At 36.9% G+C, this 14789-nt stretch overlaps 2 protein-coding genes across 4 annotated transcripts in view; one reads left to right on the top strand and one right to left on the bottom strand.

The window, feature by feature from the left end:
- Positions 1–6745, top strand: part of polr1d (RNA polymerase I and III subunit D) — a 43277-nt gene extending 36532 nt beyond the window's left edge. The window contains exons 5-6 of one of the 3 annotated variants that reach the window (XR_010019523.1): positions 2205–2389; positions 6637–6745. Coding sequence is in view for 2 of the 3 variants with exons in the window: in XM_063060697.1 (XP_062916767.1) it covers positions 2205–2261 (57 nt within the window). In the remaining variant the exon portion in view is untranslated. Of the gene's footprint in view, positions 1–2204; positions 2931–6636 lie in introns of those variants that run through there. The other 2 variants (XM_063060697.1, XM_063060695.1) reach the window with 2 other exon arrangements.
- Positions 3781–14306, bottom strand: LOC134352980 (endothelin receptor type B-like). The gene is made up of 7 exons (XM_063060698.1): positions 14079–14306; positions 11366–11478; positions 10211–10415; positions 8675–8824; positions 7518–7651; positions 5319–5427; positions 3781–3945 (listed from the first exon to the last, which is right to left on the bottom strand). Exons 1-7 carry the CDS (start codon positions 14295–14297, stop codon positions 3799–3801), a joined length of 1077 nt encoding a protein of 358 aa, XP_062916768.1. The 5' UTR covers positions 14298–14306; the 3' UTR covers positions 3781–3798.
- Positions 14307–14789: the final 483 nt, after the last annotated feature.

Genomic DNA, 14789 nt, shown 5'->3' with positions numbered 1-14789 from the left:
TAGGGAGAGTGTGGGGCAAGGAGATTAGGTTTTGGCTCAACACAGGGTTGTTGAGAGAGAATGGGGAGTGGTATTAGTCATTACAATTACAGAACTGTGAGAAGAGAGTGCAGGATGGTGGGATTAGATAGGGGAATGAACTGACAGTGTTTTTGGAAGTAGAGTGGGGTACTGTCATTATTTAGGCACCAGTTCAGTGCTGTGGGGAGAAAGCAGGACAGTGGAATGTGTTTTAGTTCTGAAATGGTGCTGCCTGGAGAGGGAAGGTTTTGTGGTATTAGTTTGGGGACTGACAGAGAACAGTTGTGAGGGAGCGGGGCAGTTGGACTGGTTTGGGGACTGACACAGGGCTGTAGGTAGAGAGCGAGGTAGTGGGATTACTTTGGGGACCAACATGGGGCTGTAGGAAGTGACTTGGGCAATGGGCTTAGATTGCCTTTGACAAAGGGTGGTGGGAATTATATGGGGCTTGTAAGTAGTTTGTGGAGTGGCCCGGTTGTTGGGACAGAGTGAGGCAATGGTATTAGTTCAGGGATAGATGCAGAGCTGTGGGCGTGGGAGAGGTCAGCGGGAGTAGGTCCTGCTTTTCAACTTTCTACCTAGCTCCCTATATTCTCTCTTCAGGACCTCATCCCTTTTCCTACCAATGTCATAAGTATCAAAATGTATTGTGACTTCTGGCTGCTCACCCTCTCCCTTTAGAATGCTGTGGACCAGATCTGAGACATCCTTGACCCTGGCACCTGGGAGGCAACATACCATTGGGGTGTCTCTTTTACAACCACAGAATCTCCTGTCTGTTCCTCTAAAAGTTGAATTTGCATCACCACTGCACTCCTCTTCTCCCTCTTTGCTTCTGACTCACAGAGCCAGACTTAGTGCCAGAGACCTAGTTGTTGTGGCTTTCCCATGGTAGATCATTTCCCTCCAACACTATCTAAAGTGGTATACTTATTATTGAGGGGAAGGGCCACAGAGGTACTCTGCATTGTCTACCTATTCACTTTTGCTTTTCTGACAGTCATCCAGCTATCTGCCTCTTGCAACTTAGGGGCGATGACCTCCCTGTAGCTCTTATCTATTCCTCTTCATTTTCCCATATGAGATGACAGTCATCCAGCTGCAGTTCCAGTCCCTAAATATGGTTTGTGAGGAGCTACACTACAACAAAAAGTTTGTCTTGCATTGCATATGACAATAATAAAGCAATTTGTCAAAGATTTTACGCACCCCTACAAGGACACCCCTTGATTCCCTATGCTCCAAGAGAGAAAGACCTAATCTGCTCAACCTCCCTCCATAACTCAGTCCCTCGAGTTGGGAAAACTTGGGTCTCATTCCAATGTAATGAGGTGATGGGATTTTGCTGGAACCATTCACAATGACTCTCTGGTCCACCCCCATCCATCATCCTCCTTTCTTACAACACTTCTTAAATGTCACAGAAATGTCTACAGCACAGAAACAGGACCTTCAGCCCACCTAGTCTGTACTGAACCATTAATCTGCCTAGTCCTATTGACCTGCACCCAGACTATAGCCCTCCATACTTCTACCATCCATGTCCAGTATCTATCCAAACTTCTCTTAAATGTAAAAATCGAATCTGCATCCATCACTTGCTCTGGCAGCTTGTTACACACTCTCATGGCCCTCTGAGTGAAGACATGTTCCTCTTAAACATTTCAACTTTCACCCTTAACCCATAACCTCCAGTTGTAGTCTCACCTACTCACCTAATCTCAGTGGGGAAAAAACCTGCTTGCATTTACCTTGTCTATTCCCCTGATAATTTTGGATGCCTCTATCAAATCTTTAACTAAAATAGTTATTATTAGTTCACTGTCGCAACCAAGAGAATATCTGGACATCTTTGTTTCTGAGTTAGATTTGGAAAAACAACACCACAACTAACGATAATAAAACCATAGACTTGCAATTTAAATAAGGTTGTGTTATTAACTTTATAATGCATAGCTATAATCTATAATAAGTTTGACATATAATTGCTGATAAATGAAACCAAAAATATTTAAAGTCACTAACCCACAGTTGAGGCTATATACTTTAAATATAATAGTTAAGGCGTGCTTATTTTTTCCAACTTGAATGCAATAATATGAAAATATACTTTCTTAGAATGTCTGCTTGCAGTAAAACATTCATCCACAGTCACATCACTGATGAATAATTTCTTCTTTCAGGACAGTATAAAGGAATACAAAGAGCAGCATAAACAAGAAGCAATGGATCAATTTTGATACAACATAATACTGTACATTATATATTTTGAAAAATAAACATAAAAAATGAGATATTTTGCTTGCATAATATGACGCTTATTGAATCTCTGCGACGTCACTTGGATGGAACAAAACCTCTGAATTAAGTGAGTAAGTATTTAGTTTAGCTCAGCACTAATTTTGCAGTTGCAGCTGCGCAGGTATCGTTGATGAAGAGTGTATCCCATCCTTTTTATTTCTGCTTGAGCTTTACCGTTTCATTGATGCAATATGTTTCTGTTAGCCATCAGCTGCTACTTGACCAGTGTATAATGTACACAGGTTAAAGAAAGGACATGAATGTTATGTATATAGTTTTACCCAGTAAAGCCACTAATGGTTAATGAATGAAACATCTCTGAAAATTGAAGGCTGGCAAGGAAAATCTCATAAATAAATCTCTGAAATGAAACTAGTTATCAGGCCTTAAGATCAAAACAATATTTGGGATATTAAAATGCTTTCCCTTGGTGTTTTGTGCATTATTATGCAGAGTGCAGAATTAAATCTGTATTATCCAAACTCTTTCCACATTGCCATAAGGGTATTTAAGTTAATGAGGGTGAAATTGAACAAATTAACAAATTATTTAATTAATTTTATTGCTTACAAAGTATCTTTTCTCTTTTGGCTGTTCCTGGTGTTACTGTTAATTCTTACTTTATAGCTATGGAAGTTTACTTTGCCCTTAAAAGTATCTTATGTCTGTTTTATCTTGGTTTTTAAAATTAAATCTTGTAAATTTATCAGTCAAGTATATTTATGCTATTAGCTATATTTATGCATATTAGCTATATTTATGACCAGAAACTGAATTTCTCTTTATACATTGATCATAAATGAAATGGTTCTTGGAGAATTATTGACACGCATCTCCCTAATAATAGCAGTTCGGCACCGACTCAACTCTTACTATTTAGACAAAAATACAGAATTAAGATTTAAGCGTTAAACAGATTCAGAGAACTCCTAAATGGAAACAAAATAACAATGGTCTAGTGCAGAAATACTGCCATACAACTGATCTGTATGAAATTGTGATACACAACTTACTAAGGAAGACAAATGTGTTTCACTCAAAATTTGGGCATGTGTCTGAAGTGCAAAGGGAAGAATTAGTGCATAGTTACAGTTGGACATCTTTCCTACTTGCGAAATCACTAGTGCTTAAAGTTCCTATTTTGGTAAAACTTATAACCATAATTTTCAATTTCTTTTCATAATTACCAAGGTAGTCTTTACCTTGGAGGGTAATTTATTTGTACGTTAGTTGATGTTCTCTTTGGCAATAAACACTGTTATGAACTAAAGATACACATTTACAGTGAAATATTGTAGACAAGAAGTTGATTTCTGTTTCTAATCATTACTCCAAACATCCAAAGACCGTCAATATACAGGCAGACACATGCTTTTGAATTTACAAAATATGATACCTTTTATATACAGGTATGAAACTGTTTATATGGCAGTGGAGAACCAGGTGGTGCTTTCCTTCTTTTAACTAAAGAAAAGTTCAAGATGAGCTGTATTTGTTACTGAAGCGTGAACTGCTCCGATCCAGACCATTTGCATGGCTGGTGGCTTTCCATTTGACTACAGCCATTTTCTCTTCCATTGATCTACTCAGAGTTGACTGTTGACACCAACAGCATAAGCAGGACTGAGTGGTAACATGAAAATAAATTAGCAACAAACCAACCTAAAACACACTTTTATATTACATTTCCTTCTCAAAAGGTGGAGAAAGCATTTTATTCAGCCTTTTATCTTTTTTTTATCAGTAGCTTGAAGGTACATAGTTCTTTTTTCCTTTTATTCTCTTCCTAATTACATTGTAAGAGGTTTTGATTAGAAATTGTCAGTGTGGAATCCGCAAATTTTGCATCAACTGTGAACTTGGATTTAATGGACAAACTAAAATTAACAAATAATACGTTCTGAAAAGATATTTGTAATTTGACAATGTAGAGAAGTTTGGAAGAATGGGACCCATTTGACAAAACTCTTAATTCAGACATGACAAGAAGATGAGGAAACCTGAAATGGTTAGAGCTGGAGGACCGCACGATATAGAACGGAAATTATGAAATTACAAATGCTTGCACAGTTGGGGATTTGTAAATAATAGTGTTTGCTTTAAATGCAGTTTGTATAAAGGGATGTCAAGAAGGCCACTTCTGGATGAGATGAGTGGTGCAGAATATACAGTATAGATAGTAGTTTTGCACAGTTTGAAGGATGGAAGTTGATGGTGAATAATGACAGTGATATAATGGAGGTGACGGAGCTGGAAGTGAATTAAGAGCGAGTAAGTGGTCAGAAAATATTCATTTGTAAGCTGTTGAGTAGCAACCAAGGGTGTGCTGGGGTTATGGCTGGAATCTTGTATATAGATTAAGACTAAATTGAAGGGTAAGATGATAGAAAAATTGGACAGAAGATTGAATGTTGAATCCTCAAGAATGGAGAGTTGCTTTGATACAGTGGAAAGGAAACTGAAAAAAGGCAAAGTGCTTAATTGAAAAGAAGTCAAAAGAACAGTGGAGAGGCAAAATTTTAACATCAATAGGAGCTGTACTGCAGGTCAGTAATTTTGGGATTGTGATTGTGATGGGATATGAAACTGTGAAGAAAGTTCTGTATGTAAGATAAGAATCAGAACATTAAGCCATATACTTTGGTGAAGCTAGGCCATCTGATTCCAGATAAAGGTCTACTCTTCATTCCTGAGAGGAATATAAACTGGGTTTGTGAATGGTGATCTCCAGGGTATGTTGAGCCCCACCAATTTTCTGGTTTAAAAAAAATACAATGATTTCGGTTTTTGAATTGAGTGCTATATTAACTCTGATCTTTCCTGGTTACTGAAGGTCCTGTTGCATGCATCTATTTTTCTGGTTAAGCTTTACTGCAGTATTTTCAGGACCCCAAATCTGGTCAACACTGCAGTCTATCGTCCTCAAGAAAGTTCTGTATTCTGTGAAAATTTACATTGAGAATAAAATATTTTGTTTGACATTTGGGCAAACTTACCTTGAAGCAGTTCTTGAACTTTTGACTGACAAAGTATAATGCCACTGGATTTATGCAGGAGTTTAGAGAAGCCATATTAATCCCAATATAATCTAGAACTAGAAGAAAACTGAACAAAAATGGTGCAATAATCAATTGCATTGCAAGTTGAAGCTTTTTTTGGCATTACTACGAGGGGTCATTGATAAGTTCATGGCCTAAGGTAGAAGGAGTCAATCTTAGAAAACCAAGCACATTTATTTTTCAACATACTCCCCTCCTACATTTACACACTTAGTCCAGCAGTCGTGGAGCATATGGATCTTGGACCTCCAGAAAGTGTCCACAGCAGGGGTGATTGATAAGTTTGTGGCCTAAGGTAGAAGGAGGTGAGTTATACAGCTCTCATTACATGCACATGCAGTTCAACTCTTTGAGTAATAACTCATCTCCTTCTACCCTAGGCCACAAACTTATCAATCACCCCATGCTGTGGGCACTTTCTGGAGGTCCAAGATCCGTATGCTCCACGACTGCTGGACTAAGTGTGTAAATGTAGGCGGGAACTATGTTGAAAAATAAATGTGCTAGGTTTTCTAAAATTGACTCCTTCTACCCTAGGCCATGAACTTATCAATCACCCCTGATATTTATATGTCTGTATCTTAGTGCCAGAAATGTTAATTTAATGGACAGTTTTGAGTTTTTTTTTTCATTGTTTCAGAAAAAGGACTTGGATATTTAGTCATTTATGATTGTTTACCATTATATCTATGAGAAAGTGATAAATGGTTATTGTGCTACATCCTATTACAGTGAAGAATTTGCATTTTTAAAATAACACATTTGTTATCTTGTGTCAAACTATAAACCAAGTGAAGAGTTCCTATTCTAAATAGGTGATTTTAAAAAGTACAGAAGTACATACTGGTAGATCAGACCAATAAGAGGAGAGTCTTGAATTGCTGGAGAAGATAATGGAAGTTGTTTTGTCTAAATCTAGCAAAATGATCTGTGGGCAGTAACACTGTCGAAATCTTCAGCTTTTAAGATATAAAGCCACTCTTTAACAAATTGCATTTGGCAGTGCAAAGAAGATTGGCACCTTGGAGGCATTTATTTTTGTGAACAATACTGGAACTTATTGGTCTTGCAGATGGGCAGGGGCATTTCCACTATCATCAGATTCGGATTACACAGTCATGCAATTCAGGATTGTAGTTCACTGTCCTGTAATTATTTTAAACTCACAAGTATCTTATTTCAATGTATCTTAAATATATGATATATTGGTAAAGTGTATTTTGGTTAGTAATCTAATATTTTTAATATTTTGCAGCAAGAAATATGAAAATATGTTATTCTACTTTGGGAACAGTGACTACTAATTAAGGAACTACAAGTTTAACGGATACGTTGGGTTCAGATTTCAAAGTACATTTATTATTAGAGTATGCATGTGTTACTATATGCTGCCTTGAGATTTTCTTGCAGGCATTTACAGGAAAAAAATATACAATAGAATTTTACAAAAAACTATACATAAACTAAGACTGCTAAATCCCAAAATGCAGCGTAAAGAAGACAAACTGCAAACAAAAATAACATTGCAAACATGAGTTGTAAAGACTCCTTGAAAATGAGTCACAGGTCACTGCAGTTGCTGCAGAAGAGCAAGCAATTGCAATTAATTTCCCACTTTATGTATTTTAGAAGTGTGGAATGCAAATCTGGAATGCATCATAATTTGAAATCTCGTGTAGAAACACTTAATAGTATATATAAATGTAGTTTTGCTTTCACAGGTCCTTCGCAGGTTACAACAGATTCCTGAGAGCTGCTCATTATCTGAACATTTCACAAGTCAGAAATTTGGCAGCCTAGCAAAACGTTAAATGGAACAAAAAAGCAGGCCAACCAAGGGCAACATATTGTTAAACAGGGCATTTAATTTACCCATTCAGATATTGCCATTAACTGAGTTCCCACTTGGCAGAAGATCCCTGCAGCCCCATAGCAGCCGGTGAATCCATTCTGCCGGTCTCCCAGTTACTCATTCTTATGTATGGGCTGCACATAATCAGGTGATTGAAACTTGGGGTGGACCTGTGTTTGATTATTGTTTGTTATCAGTTCTATGCCTGAACTGAGAAACCCAAGATCCACTGTGTCTGACAAAGCAGAAGTGAGATAATCTTTTTAAAGATGCCAGAAACTTACCTGAGTAGTTCACATCTATTGGGATCTTGTTCATCGTAAATAGTTTTTTTCAAGATTCTGCTTAAATGCAGTGGGAGCCAACACATGGCAAAGATAACCACCAGACAGAAGACAGTTTTGGCTACCTCACGTCGCTGAGAAATGTTAAAGAACAATGAACAATGTGATCATCTCTTCATGTCAGATAGTTATATTCTATTAAAGTAATGGCTAAAAACACCTTGATAAGAATATAGTGGCTATTGATGCGAATTGTCATTAGATGAATGTAAGTTCTGAATTGTTCTTGTATATGGAGGACAAACTGTAATAAAATTACAATTCCAGCCACCATATAACTAGACTGGCTACAAAGAATATCTTTGTACTGAAGGGATGCCAAGGCGTTAAAGAATTTTGCGTGGAGAAGTTTGTTATGGCGTTGGTCATTTTAATTGATGGATATGTTGTGGTTTCAGAGTGTTCTTGGTTAGACAGCTAAAAGCAAACAAACTGCTGAGGCGCTCAGCAACTCAACAACACCTTTAGAGACTGAGGGATAATGTACATTTTGGTGTGAGATGCTGCATCAGCACTTCTCCAGTATAAAGAGATAAGTGGGAGCAGTGATGCAAGAGCTGGTAGATGGATCCAGGTGGGGAGAGGGATGGTGAGTAGATACACCCAGGTTTGGAGAGTGGAGGGTGAAGGTAGATTCAGAGACTTAAAGGTGATACTCTGGAATATTATAAGCCAGGAAAAAGATAAATGGAAACAGAAGGAGAGGGGACGATGGGCAGTTGGAACCAGTGGGGGAGGGGCTAGGAGGCTCAGTGGATTGTGCATGGGTAGATGGACCCATGTAGGTGATGGGAAAGAAATTGGTCACAGGGCTTAGGCAGGGAATAGGGAAAGGAACTGGGTAACAGGAGTTAGGTTTCTCATTCATCAAAATTTATCAGATTGTCTGTTGCCTGTATATTAGTAACCAAACTTGTAGTCCGGTTAAAAAACTAAAAGTTGCTCAACTTCCAGTGTGGTGAAAGAAGACAGAAATGGAACTGTGGATAAGGTAAATAGTTTCATGCTCTTGGTTTTGGAGGGTTCTGAAACTTTTCGATCTGCTTACTCTAGTCTTTGTTTTTTCTACTCAGTTTCTTCTTTTGTAATAGTCTTACCTGCTTTATATGATCATTGAGAGCAATTCGCATCCCATTCCTTCTACTCAGCATTTCGCAAGTCATGAGAGTGTAGAATATACCAGTGCAAGCCAGAGGCAGGCAGAAGTAAAAGCCAAAAAGCCACCAATCTTTCACATTCTTGTAAAACTGTTAAAGTAGCACAAATTGTATGAGCTTATAATGGGTAAGCAACAGCTATCTGAACTCTCCATGAACTGCATCTATTATTGGAATCATGAAACTACTTTTATGCTCTGAATAAAGAAGGTTGTAATTTAGTTTAGGTCACTGTGTGGGACATCAGCTGAGAATGTTCAATAAGCCTGCCTAGATAGATATATACACATACATATATCTGTCATAATTTTATGTATTTTTCTGTATTACTGCTGCAAAAAAAAAAATGTTATGACATCTGAGTGATGAACCTGATTTGTGCCTAAGACTATTGCACAGTACTGTACGTCTTTGGAATAAACAGTGGCCTTGTCTGTAGGCAGGGTGGTTGAGACCTGCCTGATCACATCAGCACATTGGGCAGGATGTCCGATGGAAGTGTAAGTAATGGTATTTGCATAGATAAGTAGTCTGACCTGAACAGCTTTGACATCATGATTCTGGGACATGTAGACTAGTTTTGCCAGTAAGGTTGCAAATGTTGCACAGAGATTGCATATCGAACTATTGGATGTTGATGATTCAGGTACGCTTGAAGTTTGTCTGAAAGCACCTGAACAAGTTTCTAGAACATCATCAACTGATTGGGAGTTTATTCACAATCACTTTCCATTCTGGGAAATAGAGAAGAGATTTTGGGTGTACAGTACTGTGAAAAATGAAAGGATCATTTGTCACATTCTGTAGGCCAATGTTGAATCTAACCAATAAAGAAATAACAAGATCAAATACAGTGTTTCGCTTTATACTTTGGAGAAGCATTTGCACACTGACTCTTGACTACTCAAATGTAACTTGTGTTTTAATTCCTTGTTTCCAAATTGAAGGAGTGGTCTTGTCTGGTTTGATTCGTGATTTGGATAGATCACCAGAATTCAATTAGGAGTTGTGTTTCAACTGTCTGAAATTTATAATGTAACTACATACCCAAATTAATTTGTATTTAATAGAAAGTCTTGTAAATGTATTTTACAACAGCGGGACGAAGTTCTCAGTGTTGAATACAATATATTGCAGTCTATTTGTTGGACCAGAAATGATCTTACAATTCGCTTATAAAGCTCTGTGATTCAGATTCCTGTACACTTGAGTGTTATTTGTTTGAATTTTCTCTTTCCGACCCTGTTTAAGATTTAATGCCCTTGCATCTGGATCAGAGCTTTGCTCAAGTCTTCCTTTGCCCTTCCCCTTCCTACATTTGGGTTTACCTGTATATTGCAGATAATGAACTAAACAGTCTAAATATTCACATCTGTTACAAATTGGATTGATGTTTTCAAATTTTCAGTTAGCTTGTTGTTCTTAATTGAGTAAATTCAATATCAAAATTTGAAAATATTTTGCACTGACTCTTACCTCCATGAATTCCGATGGCTGGGATAAGTGAAGCAGACACACTTTGAGTTCTTCTCCACGATACTTAATTGAAACCATATTGAACCCTATAGCTTCTGGAATTGCTAAGACAACAGAAACCAACCAAATGGCTGTCACTTCTAAAGTTTTTTTCAAGGGAATGCCAATGCCCTGGATACGACTCCAAGAAGCCACTGCTCGGTACCTTTTTAAGAAAATAATGAAAGATAAAAGCTTCTCATTGAGATACCTTATTATTCTCAGTTGTGACTGCAAATAAAATGACACTCATTTCAAAGAAATATAAATATCAGCTAACTCAAGATAAATTCTATCTACTAAAATAGTCTTTGTTTTTTAACTGTGCATGTGCTTGCATCATCGTTCCATTCAATTTTGTGATGAACACAAAACAGTTTCACTGTTATTACAAGCAGAAAATCCAGCCCTGTGTTTTTTCCAGCTCATTAAATGGTTTCCTACATAATTCAACACCCTAATTTATACTTAGCAAATATTACATGGTCCTCTCAACTTTCAGTCCACAGCAGTCCAACACACAGTCCACAGTTCAGTGTGTTGCAAGTTCAGCTTTGATTACTTCTCTAAAATAAATGTGCTCTATTACATAGAGTAGTTGATTTGCATACATGATCAGTGTAAATGTTATTTCCCCAACAAAGAGTGAAAATTGTACAGTATTCTTTACCATCACTCTGTGTTTTCAGTATATTTCACAAAAGATGGATAACATAGAGTGTATATTATGTTGCAGGAAGTAATAAAGAAATACTGCACTGAATAAGAACAGTTGTTTTATTTTACTGAAGTTGTATTTTTTGATAGACCTGGAATTTGTCATATTTGAACTATATTTATACACAAAGGTGAGTAATTAATGTTTGGAAAAATAATTGGGGAGTCTGCCTAAAATGATTAACTTGATCCCAAGCAGCCCAATCTAATATCTGGAATTGAGTATACTCCGTAACATGGACAGAATTTGTTTATGATATATTATTTTTGTATAGGCTGTCCTGTTTAACTTAATTCTGTAATAGATGATGAAACAAGTGATCACAATGTAATTTGTGTATCTTCCACCTATTAATTATGTGAATAAGATATAAAATAAAGTTTATGAATGTGTTATACCTGTCAATGCTCAGTGCACAAAGACTGAGGACTGTGATGCCAACAGATGCCTTCTGAATAAATGGTACAAATCTGCATACTTCCACTCCAAAAGGCCAGTCTACTGCCAGTAGCTATTTAAAAAAAATGGATGATATAAGAAATTAGAAATATAGTTAATTTTTATATTGAGTGAACAGTCAATACATCCAGGATGTTATTGTATGGTCAAGATGCTGCTAGTGTTGCATAGCTATTCTGCAAAGTAGATGTGTATGGAGTGCTTAGAATGAAAATTAAAGTGTGATAACTTGCTCATAGATGATATTCTGGCTATATTACTGTTTCAAAATACATTATCAAAGAATGTACAAATTATACAACCTTGAGATTTGTTTGTTTACAGGCAGTCACAAAGCAATAAATCCGAAAGAACCCAGTAAAGTGAAGACCAACCCCCAAGAAAAAAAATACACTGATGATTATTCTTAAAATCTTCATTTGGGTGCAATTATATTAACAGTAAATGTATGCAATTAGTAACAACTAGAAGCAGTCCATTTTTCTCAAATGATTTAAATTTTGTGTCAGTGTTTTAATTGTAATTTTTCAATATGACTTGTTTGAAAAGGCAAAATTCCATGTAACAATATACTTAAACATTTCATTTGTTTCCAGATAATACTCATTCCTAAGTGAAGTTTCTTTCTGACAATACTTCTTGAAAAAGCTTACCAACTTACCCTTATATTAATGGAGGAAGATTCAGAAGGTGGTGGCTTATTAATAGGGGGAGTAAAGTTGATTTGGATAGTAGGAGTAAGACACTTTCTATAGGATGTGACAGGAAGAGTTGCAGGGGTTGCTGCAGAAAAATGAAAATGACTTTCTTTAGGGTATAGAAAGCCAATGAACGATGAGACCAAAATCTGCTCTGGTGTGTAGCATTTTGAATTATGATATTCTGATGATGGATGTCTCAAGATGTTGAGGTAAGGGAAGTTATCAAGAAAAGCATCGAAGTGATCAAGTCTCAAGCTGGTGAAGTATTAAGCAGATTTTGATGACATAAAGAAAAGCGCCAGCTACTTTTAGAAGTGGAAAATTGAAAAAATGACGAGAGAATAGAGATGCTGGAAACAGGAAGAACACACACAAATACTGGAGGAATTCAGTGGGTCAGATGGTATTCATGGAGGGAAAAGAACAGTTAATGTTTCTGGCCAAGCCCCTTCATCCTGATGAAGGGTCTCGGCTCAAAATGTGGGTTGTTCATTTCCATAGATGCTGCTAACCAATTGATTTCCTTCAGGTTTTCAGTGCATTGAAGTAATTTTTTGAGACGATGTGTGGAAGGATACTGAATTCATAGGCAGAATGCTGGAAAATAAATACAATTGCAAATGCTGGAATCTGAAACAACCCTTCGTTGTTAATCTGTGCGCATTGCAGTTGGCAAAAAGCTCAATATTGAATTCTTCAACTTCAGGTAACATTTTTTCTGCCTGTTCTAGAAGTAGTCATTTGCCATTCCTCTCCCTTTTTTCTCATTTTTATATTTTGGCCTGCTCAGCAAATCCCAGTAGACCAGACTATACAACATCAATGAGTTTACATCATTAGCAACATATTACACAGATAAAAGAGCTTTATTCAAAGACTGCCAATCATTTCATGCTATTTCCACCCACTGTCCTCTCCCACCTTCTCAGTTACTTAGACTAGCTTGCTTTTTCTCAGTTCTGATGAAGGGTCTTTGACTTGAAGCATTAACTGCTTTCTTCTTCAAGAGATGTTGCTTGATTGGCTGAGTTCTTCCAGCATTTTCCTTTTTTGTGTCAAGCACAATACTGGATGTACATCTGAGCTTAGATGAGATGGTAGCTGACAAAATCAATGGACTGGAGGAGAAATGTTTTTAGGTGCTGTCTTGCTGATATTTTGTAGGGATTTCAATGCACCTGAATTTTAATACTGAATTGCAAAGATGAGAGGATGACAGTATTTTGAGGGATGTCAAAGTGGGGGCTTAGCGGAGTGTAATATGTAATGAAGAGTGGCACGTAGGATATGTATGAAAAGACATGGACTTGTGATGGAGAACAGCGTAAAAGAAGAAAGCATTTGTGACGATGCTTTGACATGTAAGGGTGAATTCCTGAATTAACTAAGAAATATTCAATAGTTTTGCAATGTTTTTGTTTCATTAGTGGTATGCAGATACATATCCTCTCCCATAAACTGGATTTGATTAAAAAGCTGAATACCCATAACAGCCAGCTCCGTAAGTTCTTGTACTACTGTCTTATTGAGCTAGCAAGTTCTGTTTGGAGTGTAGCATTAGCTTGATCTATTGAATTAAATTTGATTTTAGTTCAGCTAGTTTGGACCAAGTGTAAATCTATCTGATTTGTAAATTTTGATTCCAAAGATATTTCATATGTGTCACTGCGTTTATATACTGCATGTTTTCAGTTTTGGGATGAACACAAACAGTTTCACTGTATTCCAACTAGACCACCTCTAGGGAAAGATATATGCTCTTTTGCAATTGTACCTAATCAATTTCCTTTCTTTGCATAGATCAGCTCTTGCTTTTTTTTAAAGAGTACCTGATTTATCTATTGAATACACACCCTTATCTTGCTAAGAAAGTCTAATCACATTGTAAAACCTGTTCATTTTCCTTGTACATCAAAGCCATCTTTTTGTCCCATCTCTATTTCCATAGTACCTTGTAAACAGTAATTGGGATGTCTATCAGGATGTAGAGCAGATCTCCAAGTGCTAGGCTAGCAATCAAGACGTTTGGTCCATTTCTCATGCATTTGTTCTTGTAGATGATTCGGAGCAGTGTGGAATTGCCAATGATTCCCACCACAAAGATCATGCAGGAGACCACAGAATTGATGTATTTGAAAGCATGTTGTATTTCTGTTTGCTTAACACACATTGGAGGAGTTGAAGACCCAGGTGCTTTCTCAGAGGGTCTCTTACTTAGATTTTGATATCCATTTGTGTACAGCAGAACTGTAGTAGGTCTTGATGGGTTTGAAGACAAAGTTCTGCTTGGCTTTAGATTTTCTGTAATAAAATTCCTGTTGGTTGTATTTTTGAAAGATATTTCTTGCCCATGAGTGATGACATTCAGGCAGATGAATAGAAGTGAGAAAACCACCATAGTGGCCATTTGAAAGCTGGAAACAGGCACAGTCACCGGATGTGCTTAAACTGGTGGCAATGAAGATGTCTTCTACAGGTATCTAAATACATGAGAAACAGAAGAAAAAATTACTTTACAAAATGTTTCCTTATCTTATACTCAGATATTTTTAGAAAAAAAATGGAATGTAGAACCTTGATAAGACTGCCTTGGTACTTTACTGACTCATCTCTTATATTAGAACCAGCATTTAACAGCAAATAATTTTGTTCATTTGTGATT

This window comes from Mobula hypostoma, chromosome 10 (assembly GCF_963921235.1).
Source record: "Mobula hypostoma chromosome 10, sMobHyp1.1, whole genome shotgun sequence".
Lineage (NCBI taxonomy): Eukaryota > Metazoa > Chordata > Chondrichthyes > Myliobatiformes > Myliobatidae > Mobula > Mobula hypostoma.
The sequence above is the reverse complement of the archived record's forward strand: the minus strand, read 5'-3'. Positions and strand labels throughout refer to the sequence as shown.